Consider the following 17389-nt stretch of genomic DNA (forward strand, 5'->3'; position numbering starts at 1 on the left):
AGATGATACATGTAAACGGTTTAGCCAGTGCCAACAGAGGTCTTCATCACTGTGCTTTCTTTCTTAAAAATTGTTTAAATGTTTATTTTTTTGAGAGAGAGACAGACCACAAGTGGGGGAGTGACAGAGAGAGAGGGAGACACCGAATCTGAAGCAGGGTCCGGGCTCTGACTTGTCAGCACAGAGCCCGACGTGGGGCTCGAACCCACAAACTGCGAGATCATGACCTGAGCCGAAGTTGGGCTAGCCAACTGAGCCACCCAGGCGCCCCCATCACTATGCCTTCTGCCTGTACTTCTTTCAGATTTTCACAGCAGTTTCATTTGGAGACTACAGAGGTCGCTCTGGTTATGGTGCAATTAGCAGAGACGGGTTCCACGACTTGCTCAGTGCGTAGCATTTCGGTCAACACTTGGAATGTGTCTCCTCTGGGCTGGGCACTATGCCAAGCATTCTGAATGCTTTCTCTCATCTGATCCTTCTCACTTTCCAAACGAGAAAATAACTTGTGGGGCTGGGCGGGGTGGGGGGGGGGGTGACTTGCTGGAGAGGGGCGGGGCCAGGACTTGAACCCAGGCCTGCCTTTGCTGTAAATGGTTGGGGAACAGAGGGAGCGTGTACCACCCCTGCGGAGCCAACCAATGCCGCCCCGCCCCACGGCTGCTGGAGGGGGCAGTTGAGGGGAAGGGGAAGGGGGAGGGGGCAGGCACCAGAGGGAGGGGGTTTCTGCTCATTGCTGCCTCCACTCTGCAGCCACACAGAGCACAAATGCCAGTAGGGACAGGGGCTCAGCTTCTGGAACATCTGCTGCCACACCCCCCGCCCCATAGGAAGGCAGCAGCTGTTCAGTTGGCGCGGCCTTAGTGGGGTTAAATCCCTCCTGGCCTCCCCCACGCCACCGGAGGGAAGCTTTGTTCTGACCCAGGCCCACCTCACAGGAATCTGACAAAGACTTTTAAGTTCCGGGATGACAGGTCCTTCCAAGTTCTTCCAACCTGCCTCCCAACCAGCCCCCTACTGCCCATGTCTGTGTCACAGAGCTGGGCTTGGAGGGTGGCCTGCTTCTGAAGTTGTCTTAGCTCATCCTGTAACACGTCAGGTAGGCCTGATCAGACTCTGTGCACCCTAGGCAAATCTCCTAACTTGAAATGTTTGTCCGGAGGGAACAAACATTCTTCACATCTTCCTTCCTCCTGACGCCCTCTGTGGGGCCCTGTGCTGGGGCCAAGGCCTAGAGGCCTGGGTGCTTATCAGAGATGCCTAAACTCCCTTCACAGGCAGGGTGATAACAGAAGGAGGCTCTTTCCAGAATGGCTGGACATTCAAAGGCATCTGGCCCTGAACTCTGAGTAGTAAATGGAGCAGGGAGCAATCTTTTTCCAATTCCGTTTTATTATCAGACCTGCATATGGCAACTACTATTATGATATAGATGGTTGATATGCATTGACATTTCAAGTGCTTAATAGGTGCCAGACTGTCTGAAGTGCTTTCTAGGCATGCTTTCATTTAATCCCCGTACACCTTTAAGAAGGGGGTATGTTTAGTCTCTTTTAGAAGAAGAAACTGAAGCTCAGAGAGGTTAAGTAACTTGCCCAAAGTCACAAAGCCAGTAAGTAGCAGAGTCAGGGTTTAAACCTAGATGGTCTGATTCTAGAGCCTGGGGGTGTAACCACTTTGCAATAATCACTCCAGGAGGGCCCCTGAGGGCCCCTGCAAGCCTCGTGGGGAAAGCCACCCTTCAGCAGGAGGTCAAGGAGGAGGGAAGGCAGACGCTGAGGGCTCGGCAGACCAGAAAGGCCCCTCGCTCTCACTCTTACACATGTGCACACCTTGGCGGCCAAGGTCAGCCGTGCCTCCCAGCTGCGGTCTAGCCTTACCTTCTTTACAGTCATGCCCATTCTCGTGGAGCCGGTAACCGTTTCTGCACCGGCACAGGTAGCTCCCGGACGTGTTGACGCACTCGTGCTGGCACCCGCCGTTGTCCTTGGCGCACTCGTCCTTGTCTGAGGAGATCAACAGACTCTCCTAAGGGGGAATGCCAACTTGGGAATGTCCCTCCCACCTTAGAACTCTGCTCAAAAGCAGCCTCCATCAGGGAGCCTCCCCTGTATACACACACACACACACACACACACACACACACATATATATATATACATGTATACATATGTGTATACGTGTGTATATATATATATATATATACACACATTCTTTACCCCTGCTTCCTGCCAAAACAAGGAACTCCTTAAAGGATAGGCTAATATTAATAATAGTAACAATAATAAAAATAACTGCCATGTGTTGAATATTTATGTGATGGGCACTTCCCAAAGCACTTTCTGGTGTTTATGTATTTTTGAGAGAGAGAAAGCATGAGCAGGGGAGGGGCAGAGAGAGAGGGAGACACAGAATCTGAAGCAGGTTCCAGGCTTCGAGCTGTCAGCACAGAGCCTGACACGGGGCTCGAACCCACAAACTGCAGATCATGACCCGAGCTGAAGTCGGACACTTAACTGAGCCACCCAGGCACCCCAGTCAATTTTTGACTGTCTCTCAAAAATACATAAGTCAATACACCTTTCTGGCCTCCGGGACTGGGAGAGATCCCTGTGACTTCAAGCCACCCACTTTGTGGCAGTTTGTTACGACAGCCCTGTAATAATATAACCACCAATATAAAAAAATAACAAAACAAACACAACCCGGATCCGGGCACGCCACCTCCAAGGCTGAAATACTGTGAGGGCAGGGGCAGTGGGCAGAGAGGGGGTGAGCAGGTGCCCCCGAGGCTGAGAGCCTACACAACCATGTCCCCCTCGGCCTGGGACCTGGCCTCCAAGCCCCCACACCTGAAAAGAAGTGGGCCCTGAAGCCCCGTTTGGAGACCGTGTTGTCTGACTTGAACTCCACACGCATGTTGTTGCTCTGGGAGGTGATGACCTCGGGCATCTCGGAGCCGCAGAACTTGCCATGCAGCCGGGCGTCGGGGGACAGGCCGCTGCGCACCTCCACAAAGTCGTACTTACAGACCTGCAAGGGAGCGCCACGGGGAGCTGCCCGGTCCTCCCGAGGCCCCACCCCACAGTCAGTGCAGGACCCCTTCCTGACAGCCACACCCTGCCTAGGGGCCAGACCGGCTCAGCCTCATCCAGAAGAAGGGAGGGGCTTCTCAACTCTTACTGGGGTCCCTCTGGCCCAACGCGCAGGCAACATGGGGCTCTCGCGACTAGCACTCTGGCTGGAGGGCTCTACCTGGGCCTTGGCCGACTTGGTCATCCCATGACCACTGCCCAAAGGAGGAGACAGGCAATTCATACCATCCTGGTCCCCGGGTGCGTCTCACCCCCTCCGTTACCCTCAGTAGGATGCTAACCCCCAGACTCCTACCCCAGAGGACATCCTTGTCTTGACCGCCTCCCACCCCCAAGACCTGCCTCCTCCACTCTGGTCCTGATTCTCCTTGGGTCCGTCAGTGACAAGAGGACCAAGGCACCGTGTCTGCAGAGGACGGACAGCTTAAACTGCTGCACCAAACGCTCCCAGATTCTGCCCCGCAAAGGTTGTATGACTATAGGAAGCTACGTCCCTGCCTGCCGAGCCCCTCGCTGGTCTGCAGCCCCGAGCCACGTCCCCACACAAGGAATTAGAGCGCAGAAGCATACATCATTGCCTTCCAGTTCAAACACTTCAAACTGGAGGGAGATCCGGTACTGGGCAGGGGCCACCACCTGCCACACGCAGTTTTTGTTTGTAGGATACTCCTTCGGCCACCCAGGGCTGGTGATGGTTCCGTTCAGCTTGGTAATAAAACCGCCACAGGCCACTGCACGGGAGAAACAGAAGCAAGACTCATTTGGTTTTCGTTCCAAGTGACTGCGATTTCCCCCAAGCAGCAATAAGCGGGCTGTTCTTTAATACAAAAGAAAAAGAAAGAAAAAGAGAAAGGTTGACAATCTGAACTGATTAATCCCGCAGCGTTTCTCCTAGTCGGCTTCAGCTGAGCATTTGGAGGGATGAAGCTGAGGACAAGCCTTTACCGCTTTTTAAAATGATGACAACACACGCGTGCTTACCTGTCGCTCAGGGGCATAGCCGGGGACTCCACATGACTTGGACCAAAGGAGCCTTGGCAATGTTTGTACCGAGCTGTGCACTTTACCTGGCTTACACGAACAAGCAGGGTCAGCCAGGTGGGCAAGGAAAATGGAATGAGTGAAAATGGTGGGCAAGGTAGAAATGGAATGAGTGAAATGAGCTATCAGCTGAGTCACACCTAAGGGCGCAGAGTTTTTCTTTGCTTTTCTTTTTTATCTGATAATCATGTGAAGTGTTCACGGTCACGGAAGAAAATGAACCCGTCAGCGCCTGGGATGGAGTCCTCGTAATTTGGGTAGCCCCCTCACACGTGGGTGACTTTGTGGAGCTATTTTTCCCTCCGAGAGCCGGGGACATCACCCGCCACAGATCATGTCACCTCACAGCCAGCCGGCTTCCCCCTCTCCTCCCCACTTCTCCTAACTTGTCCCTTATCCTGTCTCATTCTAGCTTGGTGGGTCCAACACCAACCTTCACACGTCTTCTTATCGGCAGCCAGCTCGTAGCCAGGGTCGCACGCGCACTTGTAGCTGCCCAGGGTGTTCACACAGCGCTGCTCACACCCGCCGTGATCTGGCCAGGAGCACTCATCCACCTCTGTGGGAGAGGAAGGGGACCCCGGCTAAATCACCACAGAGCTGCCTGGTCTGTTCCCCATCCCATTCCACGCCCCAGGGTCCCTGGCAAATGACCTCTAAGAACAAGAATGGTGCCTGGTGACCACCTCCCAGGGAGGCTCATGCCCACGTCTCAGACACTGGCAGCAGCCATAACCAAAGGGGAAGTCTCGAGAACATAAGAGTAACTTGTTACCCAGAGGGAGGGCTCCTCTGGAGGAGATCAGGCCTGGATGATTTTATTCTTTGAAGGGTTCAATCAGGGAATACAGTGTGATTTTTAAAAAATCTCTTCCACACCGGAGACTTAATCAGTTTTCATGCCATGGAATTGAGGTTCCTCCCAAATATGGCACTTCTCAGGGACATTAAGTGGAAGATAAGAACAAAGGGACACATTTCTAGATGAAGATATAAAAGTATTTTCTAGAGACAGAACCAGAACCTGTGATTTAGCGTTTTGTAAATAATCTGAAGAGGTGTGCTCGGGGGGATCTTCAAGATTACAGAAAACACTGAGCTCTCAGGTTAGCCAATACTCCCAGGAGAAACCGGGGGAGGCCACAGTGAGACTGAGTTAGCAGGGGAGTCAGATGGGATTCAGCACTGACAAGTGTCTGGTGATATGTTTGGGGCAATTAAATAACAGCAAGCAGGATGCCAGGAGAGCTGTCCCGAGGAGCGACAGGAGTCACTGGAGAATCTGCCCGGAAATGTCAGCCCATGCATCACTGGAGAAAAGACAAACCCAGGCAGTGGGCATCGCCCGGCAGAGGATCAGAAATAAAAGGAAAAACTCCTGATTTTCCGTTGCCAGGCTGTGGTGCATCTATCCCCGAGAGGGGAGGTTGTGGCCTCACTGAGCCAGAGAGCCCAGAGAGGGCACAAGACACGGAGGCATCTTCAAAAACAAAACAAAGCTGAACGAGCCCAACCTAGGAGGAAGAAAGGGTGGAGGTGGTATGGGTTCATAACATCACGGAAGGTAGGAATAGAGCAGGCACGGTGTTGTCCGCAAAATCCTCAAAGACGGCATTACACGTAAATCGAGAGAAACCAGGACATCTTGCAGTTAGTTAAGTCCTGAAAAGACCCCCCCCCCCACCCCCAGTCCTGCCCTTAGGCGGCGATCCTTTCAGTAACATTTCTTACAGATGGCTTTGCAGGTCCTGCTCGAAATCCCCCAGAGATAGGACTCTCACTGCTTTTCAAAAGTATTTCTTATCCTTTGGAATTTGAATTGTCAAAATTCTGGCTCCTTGCAACTTCCAACCCATTGGTCCTGCAGAACACGCAAACCCTTCGGCCGTGATGTGTCCCTCTGAGCTGCTCTTTTCTGACTCATCTGGAAGGAAATAGACCCATTTCCTCCCAGTCTTCCTTGTCCACGATGCACAAAACACTCACTCGTGCACCTGCCGGCTCTTCACTGGGCAAACTCAGGTAATTCTTAGAGTGATGCACTGTTGGGCTCAGCCAAACTTAAGTAAGTTGGTCAGTAGGGGGACTGAGTTCAGGAGGCATGCTCTAGACAGGGGTTTGAAGTTGTCCGTGGGCTCGAATAAATGCAAGCATTAAGTATGCGAAAATAGTAAGCATCTGGCAACCACTCATTCCTTTACAAAAGGCAAAGTACTTTCTTTGACATTTTCTAGAAAGTATAGGAGAAGAATCAATGATAAGAAGAAACGGAAAGAGTCCAGTGTTCTAGAGTGAGCCTCACAGACCTCGGTTGGATCCACCACTGGATCTTACCCCAACCGGTTGGGTGATTTGATTTTTCTGAGTGTTCTTCCTGTTTTAAAATGAGAATAGTACCTACTTTTAGGGTTGTGGGGGTTGAAAACGAAGGGTGTGAAGTACCCAGCATACAGACATCTGGTACGGAGTAGCGCTCCCTACAGACAACAGCAAGATTGCTTTTGAAATCCCAGTGGGTGGACAGATATGCTGATGAAGGGAGTGGAAAGGATAAGGTTACCTGGGCACACCTGAAGCAGGTGAGAGCACAGTGCAAGCCTGAGGAGGGGAGCGAGACAAAGGTGTCCAAAGAAGGACAAGGTGTCAAAGACTGGCCAGTGATGGAAGAAGAGGTGGGCAGGAAGGCAGCACAGCAGAGTCAAGAAACTGGCAGGTGAGCGCAGGGGGAGGGCAGAAAAGAATGATGGAAGAAGCTCACCAAAATAGACCAAGACAAACACAAGACCTCACAGCTGGGGGGTGAAGGGAGACTCTGATGCCAGAAGATGCTATGGCGATGGGCAGGACACACGTTTGTCATCGGCAAGAAAGGGAAGACCACAGATGAACAAGTCTCCTGGTGCCATCTTAGCCATGTGGAGGGAGAGAGGCTGGTAGATTGGATTTGGGCTGAAGGCGACAGGAATATAGTTCCTCCAGGGACTAGAAGGGTAGGATGTTTGTTGAGCCCAGGAAGGCGGGTGAAAGATACAGGGTTACATCTGAGCTCCCTCCAGCTAAAGCAGTGGGATGTTTGGCCATTTTCAACCGTACTCCAGCTTGGGTGGATGGTGTGGAAGTGTACCAGGGCCCCACTCTCGGTGGGACACTGGGTGTCCTTGGAACCACTCCCACACTTTGATGAAGCAGCATCTGCTCCAAGCCCACAAGTTCATGCTTGCTCTGGCCTACCGTGGTCAAGAGCCAAGCCTCCCCCAAAAATCTGGGAGGCTGTGGGTGTGGGTAGGAAAAAAAAAGGCTGAACTAGACAGGGCTCAGCCATACGGAGTGGTAGCTCTGTCTTCCTTGCCTTCTTCAAGTGGTAGTCGTGAAAGAAGGTACCATTCTATGCTTAGATCATGAGATGGCTCAGAGAGGATGCCAACAATTGTTTCAGAGAGCGTTGAGGAAAGAAGAGTCAGGGCACCTCCTTAAGCTTTTGAAGAAGCACCTGCAGGAAACCAGTCCGCCTCATCGACATCCCATGGTGGTCCATTGGCACTGGGACAGAGGAGTATGGGGATCAAGGTGGGAATCATATTCTTTATGTGAGGAGTATGGGACCAAAATGGCTCTGCCAACCTTCAAATGCTGCTGCCATCTCCCAAAGTAAGCGGAGATGAGCTCTGCCTGCTGCCAGGCCAGCGGGCTCGGAGAGGACTGCCATCTGGCACCGAGAGAGGGATGCAAAGGCCAACTGGCACCCTGGTCAGTGCCATGCGCCAGCTGGGCTCTGGGCAGAGGCTCGTGCCAACTGGCACCAAGGCAAGAGCTTCTTCGGCTTGGTCCAACTCCTCTGGGTGGACTTTGTAGTTAGTCTTCCGGTCTCTTTCGGTGGAGGAGTCCTGACACACGCACTGGGTGCTGTGTGTTCCCAGGACACCCTACCGATGGCTTCTCTGGAAAAAGGCTGGGCCGTCCAGTCTCCAGACCTGCACTGACCGATGTGGTCGCCACCAGCCTGTGTGGCTATCGAACACTTGAAATGTAGCTAGTCCAAATTCAGGTGTGCCGTGAGTGTAAAAGACGCCGGATTTCCAAGACTTAGTATGAAAAAAACCCTAAAATGTTTCGTTAACTTTGTGTATATAAATTACATATTAAAATCATAGTATTGCATGTGATGGTAAATGATCATAAAACTGATATATTGGGTTAAATAAAATATATTCAAATAATTCCACCTGTTTCTTTTGGGGGGGCAGGGTGAGGGACGAGGTTGTTACTGGATAGTTTAAGATTACATATGTGGCTCACTTTTGTGACTTGCCCTCTTTTTCTGTTGGACAGCACTGCTCTAGACTGCGGTCTCACCTCATTCTTTCTCCTGGGAACCCCGAAAAGTAAGCAGGGAAAGCAGCAGGAAGCTCAATCCACAAATGAGGAATCTGAGCCTCATTATTCTTTCATCTATTCATTCCCTGCCCAGTGAGTATTTACTGAGCTGAGTGTGGGCCAGGCGCTGGGAATACAGTGGAAAACAAAGCAGGTACGATCCAGTCTCAGAAAGGAAAACTGACCTGCCTGAGAGCAGACACCTACCTAATAAGGAATGAGGGCGGGATGAAAAGCCGAACCTCGGACACTAAATCCAAGGCCCCTTTCCCCATATTCCCATGGTATTAAGGGGGCAGAAAGGCGACAGGTGTCAGAATCAAGTCACAAACACGAATGAGAAATTCAAGCCCCCTGACTTTCCCTTGCCTGAGACTGGCAGGTCTTTGTAGCGGGAAGAATGCACTGGGGACCCTACAGAGATCCGGGGTCTGTTCTGGCTCTGCCAGTTTGGAATTTCAGTTTCCTCAATTTAAAAATGGGGGTAAAAATAATGCCTACCAAGGGGTTGTTCTGAAGACGAAGTGAGATATCTCATGCAGTTTCTGGAACACTCAGTAGACCTCTTTTCTTTCCCCTCCAAGAAGTGTTCTGAGGTTTCCAGCAATCCTGCTGCCCGTTTTCAGGTTCAGAGTCAAGCTCACTGACATCAAGAAGACATCAAGCCGGGCCTGTGCATTAAGTCAGTGTAGACGGGCCTCAGTTAACATCTTCCTGGGCATCTAAAAAAGATGTTTGCGAGCCGAGAAGTGAAATGCTCTTGAAGTGTGAGGCGGGGCGATGTGGCCCTGCCCCCAGGCTGGGGGCCTCCCGGGTCCACACGTCCGTGGTCAGTGTCATCACCCATTTGCCTGCAGTTCTCTTTCACCACCTTGAAGTCCTGAGGATGACTGTGCCTTCCTGTGTCCCCAGCCCCTGGCACAGCACCTGACACATGGCTTGATGGCTGCTGAATGATGGCTAACTGTGGAAGAAGAAGACGATGGTATCTTCTAACCAGCAAATGGAGCTGGTTATCGTGGGTACTGAGAACGAGCCAGCTGGGTCCCCCACAAACCAGTGCAGCATCACAGAGGAAGCACTCCTTTCCACTGCATTGAGTGGCATCTCAGGAGGGTTGCGACACACACACACACACACACACAAAACACAGGATGCTCAACTACCTTTGAATTTAAGATGCACATTTCTTACCATTTCTCAGCAAGGTATGCAATGTTTGGGACATGCTTATACTAAAGGATCATTCCTTATCTTATATTCAGATTTAACTGGGCATCCCCCCCCCATTTTTGGTAAATCTGGTAACCCTACACTCCAGCTTTAGCTGGTCCTCTCAAAAACATGCCTCACCGAACCAGGAATGAGGTGTGGGTGGGTCGTGGGTTTCCGACTCCCCAGCACCCAACTTACAGAGCTCAGGGTGAAAGTCAGAGGAGAAGGACAGAGGTAGAATAAAGCCTCGTAATCATTTGTGACATGGGGTAAGCAAACTAAGGCCTCCCGAGGCTGTCCACGTCCCAGTCCCTGGAACCTGTGAATCTGTTACCTTACTTGGCAGAAAGGGCTTTGGGAGTGTGATTAAATTAAGGATCTTGAAATAGGAGGTTATCCTGGGTTATCTGAGTGGGCCCACTCTAGCCACACGGGTCTTATTACCGAAAGAGGGAGGAGATCAGGGTCAGAAAAAGAGATGTGACAGTGGAAGCAGAGGTCTGCGGTACAGCAGGGGAAAGATCCAAGTGGCCAGCGCTGGCTCGAAGGTGGAGGGGCACCTGAACCAAGAAATGCAGGAAGAGGCAAGGAAATCCGACCTCCAGAACTACCAGATGACAAGCTCGTGTTGTTTTAGGCCACCGAGTTTGCGGGAATTTGTTACAGCAGCAGCAAGAAAATGATACCTGGCAAGAAGAAACTGTCATGTCATTTTTGCCAGAGACAAAAATAACCACTTCAAAGACTCCGTCTTTAGCAAAGGCAGCGCATGGGTCTAAACATTATACCACGTGCATTTGCTTACACTGTTTCATTTTCCCCTGTCAGCTCTGCAACAACACATCTGTAGAAGTGGAAGATCTGGGGTTCAGAGAGGTTGTGTAACTTGCTTAAGGCCACCCAGAGAGCGTAAGGCCACCCAGAGAGCGTCGCTGCTGCTAAGTCACACGCAGTCCGGGCCAGGCTGGGTACCGACTGCGAATTTCCAGGCATCTCAACCACAAGCTTGAGCTGCGTTTGAATTATACCTGCTGTGGCCTGGGTCTTTTTGCTTGGGAAAGAATTGATTAAATTTTTCCTCCCATTATTGAAAGCATTATGATTCTTGTTCTGTTTCTGCTTGGGTTTTGCTCTCGCAGATGCCTCAAGACAAAAGAAAAAGAATCCCACGTATCTGTGCGGCACTTTCCAGCCTGTGGAGTCTCTCGACAGCCATCATTTTGTTGGGGCTTCACCACTGGTTAGGTAAGACGGGCAGATTTCTTCCCCTTGTTCGACAGAGAACAAAACTGAACTCTCAATAAAGGACAAAGAGCTGCCTGCTCAGGGGTGCACGGCTTGAAATGGGTTTTTCCGACACCTGTCCACTTATACAGAATCTGGGAGAAAGGGCTAAAGAGGGGGCAGATGGGGAAAGTGGGAGTAAGAGAGGGACTGGGATTTCTGGATTGGCACAGCCAGGAGTCCGTGGAGAGGAGGGAAGGAGAGGAAAGCAACTTCCTACTGGATGTGAATAGTGCCACGCATCAAGGGATCTCAGGTGTGGATTAGATAACACCATTCAGTGTGCCACCAGGTGCCGGATCACAATGTGCTGGGGAGTATCCATGCTTCCCTTTGAGAGTGTGGTCTGAGGGGCTTCCAGGAGGTCCCCGAGAGCAGAGAAGGAAGACCTGCCCACACGAAGGAGTCCTGAGAAGCCCATTCTGCTGGGGCCAGGAATGCCGGTCTTCCCATGGCATTCTGGGTCTGCTTTCATGAAGACTGCAACGCAGCCATGGAGGTTTGTTCCCTGAGCACCACCCCCTCACTGTCCTCCCCACCCTGACCCACTTGAGGGTAGACTTGTAGGCTGGGGGTGGTGCCTCGGCTGCTGAAGAGGCTGCCTCTCTGGCCCACACCGGGGAATGTAAAACAGTGCTGCAGAAAGAGTTGGGGCTTCTCGACTCTAACCAAACGTGATCCAAACCCAACTCAAAGGGTTATTCAATGACATCCTGTAAACCAAGTACCTTGCACAGTTCCTGACACACAGTAGGTGCTCAGTTAATGAGACTGACTGCACAAATATTTATTCTTATCAATGCTCATTCCCTAAGGTTCACTAAGTTGACCTTGTAAACTTACTAAATCTAATTTCGACGCCAAGGCCGCTCCTGCTCCTGAGTCCGTGGCGGACTTTGTTAGAGGCAGCTCCGCTATGGGTCACCGCCTTCTCCCGGCAGGGAGCCTTGTTTGACGCTAAGGTTCCATATGGGTTTTATGATTCTTAGGCCAGGGGGGCAATACCTCTTCCTGTGACTAAAAATGGAAACAAACTGCTAATTCATACCCTTGAAAAAATTGGCTGCAAAGCCCGCTTTATTGATAGAGCCATCGGACACAAACTTCATCCACATTCTGTTGGAGCTCGATTTCACGTCTTCCGGCTTCTCGTAGCCACAGAAATGGCCAATCAGGGCACTCTCTTCCGTGGGGCCGTCGCGGATTTCCAGGTAGTCGTATGCACAGCTGTCATGCCTTTCAATCTAAACAGAGAAACAGAGGCAATGTGAAGGTGACGGATGGTCTGGCTTTAAGGTTTTTTATGTAAGAAGGGAACCGAAATAGCACTCTCAAAAATCTAGTCTAGGGTGGACCAAATTGTGCAGACTAATCGATGATAAGTAGGGAAGAGCGATTCTACAAAACATCCTGGGATCCCCTCCTAGACTTTTACTTCCCCCCATCTACCCAGGCAGCCATCAGAAAGGCGGTGGAGACAATTTCAAAGCCTGCAAAGATTTTGATATCAAATGCCCAGGTACAATGCACCGTGAGCTTGAAACGGACTTAGGTTCCTGTTTTCAACCCAAAAAGTGGAAACCCGTCTTTATAGAGCACAGAGTGTCTGGCAGAAGTTTATGTTTACTTCCTCCTGGGGAAGAAACCCTGAGCAGTACTCACCTCAAAAGCTTGGAAGGTAAGCCCCACGTGAAACCCTTCCGAAACCGTAATCCTCCAGACACATTCCTTGGAAGGTCTGTAGTCATCCGGGTAGTTGGGAGATTGAATCTGACCAGCGTCTTTGTTAATATCTCCCCCACACGTAGCTTTAGAAAGAGAATCGGGAAGAAAAGGAATGGGGTCCTTGGTCAGACCTTTAGGAAGGAAATTCATGGCCACTTATCACCACTAGGTGGCTCCACTTGGCAACATTTTCATTTCCAGCCAACCAAGACTGTGCCTCCGGAAAGGCACAATTTCATTCGTTTGCAACTCTGAATTTTTTTCATATAAAGAAAATAACCTTGCAAAGCAGAGGTTCTCCACCTTTTCTGTGCATCAAAATCACCCGGGACATTTTTTGAGCTGTGGAAGCAGGGGCCATGTCCCCAGAAATTCTGATGCAAGTGTGTCTGGGGGCGGGGGGGGGGGGGGGGAGGGGGGTGCTCCAGGCAGCTGTGATGTTTGAAGTCCCCAAGGGATTCTAATGTAGAGAGCAGAGGACTGCTGGTGCGGAGGGACCCGCACCTGCACGAGTGCGTGCACGCGCGGGCGCGCACACACACACACACACACACACACACACACACACGTTATTTCTTTTATAAAAACAAAATTTTGGTGTCTGCAAAATTACAATTTACCCAGTAGGTGGGACAAACTGAAGCAGAAATGCCCTGGTGGCAGCCGCCTAGAGCCCAGACCTATGTGTTCCCTCAACTCGATCACCAGGGTGGCCTCAGAGGCCCTTTCAAAAAGTGTCCTTGTAAATACCCTGATATTGTCCAAAGTCTTCTTTTCATAAATGAAACAGAGGCCCAGAGAGGTCAGGTTCTTTTCTCGGGCTCACACAGCTATTCAGAGTCTGCTTTCATTTCCCCAGGGCTCTACACCTGGGACACGCTCCCCAGCCCCACTGGAGTGGAGTCCAGCGGGTGGTGACAGGTGGACGACACCTGTCGTGACGTGAGCACAGCTGCGGACCTGGGGATCCTCAGCCCGGCCCCTGCGGTGGTTGCCCCTACCCCCCCACGGCTCTGGCGGCTGCCACGCGTGCGTGGGTGCAAGACGGACAGCGGGCCGCGTGGGAAGGTCAGAGGCGGAACGAGAGCCCCCCCTGCCGGGAACAAACCTTCGTACACCGCGAAGAAACCCTTGCCCAAGGTGCTGCTGCTGCTCCGGAACTCCACCCAGAGCCGGCTGTCCGTGGAGGTGAGGGGCTCCGGGGCCCTGTCACCACAAAACCTGCCTGGGAAGTGGAGAAGACGGGTCAGGCCGCCGGCAGGGCGGGAAGCAGCTCCTTACAGACACCAGGCCGCGTTTCTCCAAACGTCCTCAAGGTGAGCGGTAACCCTAGCTGTGGCGATTCTCCTGCAGCACATGCAGGAGTCACAGATGGAAGGAAGCAGTCACCGGGCCTGTGTGTCCCCTTCAGGCTGATTTCAAGAGAATGCCAGACTCCAACCAATCCAAGTCCCCGGAGTGTAGCTCAGGCACCCCTCCTCTGCCAGGTGGGTCCCGCCCAGGTGCTGAAGGTCTGGCGGGATAATGGTCCCAGATAGTGATGAGCCTTCCCTCCCCTCGTGTCTCCCACTACATATATGGCCCTTCTTTGGGGGCAGAGCATGCCTTTAGGAAGAGAGTCTGCTTTCCTCGCCCCAGAGAAGAGATGCCAGAGAACTCATGACAAAAAAAAAAAAAAAAAAAAAAAAAAAATCAAACCTTCTTGGCTTTTGAACTTCCCAAGCCCAGTCACAATTACAAAGACTTGGGAGAACACACGATGTGTAAGAGCACATGTTTCCATCCTGGTAGTCTTAGAAAGATTCCTAAAATAGATGAGTGAGGGAACTAGGGAGGAGAGGGTTAGAGAGGGCACAAGGGATGCTTTGGAAGGACCCTGTGCCCTGTCCCACCTTGAGCTAAGACCCTTGATGGAAAAGGATGATAGAGACCTCAAGTGGGTTTGAGGGTCTGGGAGAAGGACAGGACTGCGCCCCCAGTCCCTGGGCAGAGCCTGGAAGGGCGACAAGATCTTTGATCCCCATGCCCCACCGGGGGTCAGAACGGGAGTGTGTGCATGGCTCATCCAGACATTAGGCCAGGATACAGGCATGCAGAGTTCTTCAGGCAAAGGGATATGGAAGTGAACTTCCCATAGTCCAGAGGATGTGGGGAGCCATAGAACATCACCCACTGAATGTCTTCTAGGGAGACATGGACTTGGCACCAATCTGAACTGGCCTAGAATTGAGACAAGAAGGAGGCACAGCAGCGACTGAGGATTCTTTGCTCAGATAGAGGACTGGAGACCAGACAGGCATGAGGACGCTCAGCAATGCCAACTGAGATGGCAATACGGATGCCCCCCCTGCCACCGTGCCGTGGCACATGTATACACCCCTTACTGGCACCCCCACCTCAGGGGAAGAAAACACAAACTGACCAAAATTAATTTCCCCTACCTGATAGAGAGGGGCTCATAATTGCCGTTGAAATTCTGCTATTGAAAAATACAAATACATGTGTATTTCTCTGACACTTGGGTATGAGTCTGATACTTGGATCTTTCACAGAGGAAGAGGCGGAAGGCCGTGACTTCCCAATGTATGGTAATCTTTGGCCCTATAGTTCCCAATGTTGTGTAAAGATAGCAGCCATGGCAAGGGTGGGGATGGGAATAGGGTGCGACATGGGCTGGGTTGTACTGATCAGTTCACAACACAGACCAGTCAAGGTCTATTTGGACTGGAAGCCATGGTTCTCTCAAGCACTGACTGCGTAGGTCGCTCAAAAATCCATCTGATATGGGGGAAATGGGAGGTCGTGCCTGTTAATGAGTATGGGTTTTCTTTTGGGTGATAAAAATGTTCTACACTTGATTATGGTGATGGTTGGTTGCACAACTCTGTGAGCATACTAAAACTCATTGACTTGTACACTTTAAATGGTGAATCATACAGTATGTGATCGATATCTCAATATTTTTTATGTCTATTCAACAGATATTTAGCGGGTGCTCCCTTATTGCCAGCACCATATTAAGCACTGCATCAACCACTTGAAGTTATAATTATGCTTTGCCCTTCTGAGAAATGGGGGCGTGAGGTTGAGGGAGGAATAAAGGCTACGATGGACGTTTCCTGATGGCCAACCGTGGACACGTTCTTTGGGGAGACATGGGGTAGAAGTTGCTAATCGCCTTCTGCTTCCTTCCGATTCTGGCCACCTGCAGCTTTTTGGATTTGATGAGCTTAATATCAAGTGAGATGAGCTGAGACTTCTGCCAAGAATTTGGCAAGGAAAACTCCATCAGAAGCCCATAAATTTTCAGTAATGGTTACTCTGGCGTGGCCAATTAGTGTCAATTAATTCTTGGAAAACAACACATAAGCATGGGCAAGTAAGTACTGCTTACCAGTGAGGAGACAGAGCTGCTGAACAGCAGTTAAACAATGTGGGATCACAAAAGGAATTCCTTCTTGACCAAACTGAGTTTCAAGTCCAAATTTCTCCTTTTAACACCCCAGCTGTCACAGCCACTGGGGACGGTTTCCAAAAAAGAGAAGAACTTCCCACGTCTGCCTTGCTGCCTAAGAACGTAACTGGATGAGATGAACCACCCACGGCTGGGCCACAAGACAACCTGGGTCTACTCACTCACTACTCTGGAGGGGGTTGGAATCACTGCTTTGGCAAAGCCAGGCTTGGTGGGGTAAGTTACAAATATTCCAAAGTAACTTCTCTCCCCAAATCACCTTGTAATTCTCACCTAGAACCCTTTACTTTGTCCTCTGCCTATTTCCTTAATATTCTTATCTTCGCCATAACGGTCCCGATGAAAGCCCCTTTTTACTGAGCATGACCCTCTCCCCAGCACTTTGCGTGGATGATCTAACTGCTTCCCCCTACCCTCTGAATTAGGGACTGTTTATTATTCATCTCATATATGGGCAAACTGAGGGTTGAAGAATTTGAGTCGAGTTACATTCAACTTGAGTTATACTCAAAGTTGTAAGTGAAGCCGGATTTGAACCTTGGCAGTCTGAGCCCTTGACCTTCATCATCAATTTCACCTTCTTCATCACCACTGCCACCATCATCGAGAGGAACTTCTCTGTTAAGGTGTGATTCTGAACACTGTACACTTTTGGGTAAACAGACATGAAATCTGCTCTCTGGGAATGTAAACATCATTCCCAATTTGGACACGGACACTTAGAAATGATAGATCAAAGCCTCCAACCATAAAGCAAGTCTGTGGTGACGCCGGGCTTGGCTGTTTGACTCACGCTGTCATTTCTGCTCACTTGAGAGGCTGCCCCTGCCCAGGGAGCCCCGGTGGTAGGGCCACGCGACACTGATTGGCCAGCCTGGCCTTTCTGAACCTCCCTCCCCACTTCAGGGAAAGGGGGAAAAAGGGCTTTTGTGTGCAGTGAGGTGGTACAGAATACTCAAAGACAGTTCTGCATACAAAAGTGCATTGTCAGAGTAATTCCTCCTGCAGAAATAAGGCAGGGGGATCCAATTAGCAGGACAGTGTTTCAAATCACTGGGTAAATTCTCTCTGCGGCCACGTTCCTCCCCACTTCAGGTGCAATCTCATAAGTGACCCCTGAAACTGAAAACTCAATTTGATAGCTCTAACTGGCCATGACATGCTCCCATTCTACTTTCAT

At 50.8% G+C, this 17389-nt stretch overlaps 1 protein-coding gene across 1 annotated transcript in view; it reads right to left on the reverse strand.

The window, feature by feature from the left end:
* The window catches only part of TLL2 (tolloid like 2), a 128263-nt gene that overhangs the window by 11340 nt on the left and 99534 nt on the right, over positions 1 to 17389 (reverse strand). The window contains exons 11-17 of the mRNA XM_023240792.2: positions 13843 to 13959; positions 12672 to 12817; positions 12058 to 12253; positions 4570 to 4695; positions 3666 to 3826; positions 2853 to 3033; positions 1881 to 2006 (exon numbers count right to left, since the gene is read on the reverse strand). Of these exons, the coding sequence (XP_023096560.1) occupies positions 1881 to 2006; positions 2853 to 3033; positions 3666 to 3826; positions 4570 to 4695; positions 12058 to 12253; positions 12672 to 12817; positions 13843 to 13959 (1053 nt within the window). The remainder of the gene's footprint in view (positions 1 to 1880; positions 2007 to 2852; positions 3034 to 3665; positions 3827 to 4569; positions 4696 to 12057; positions 12254 to 12671; positions 12818 to 13842; positions 13960 to 17389) is intronic.

This window comes from Felis catus, chromosome D2 (genome assembly GCF_018350175.1).
Source record: "Felis catus isolate Fca126 chromosome D2, F.catus_Fca126_mat1.0, whole genome shotgun sequence".
In the NCBI taxonomy this organism is placed as follows: Eukaryota; Metazoa; Chordata; class Mammalia; order Carnivora; family Felidae; genus Felis; species Felis catus.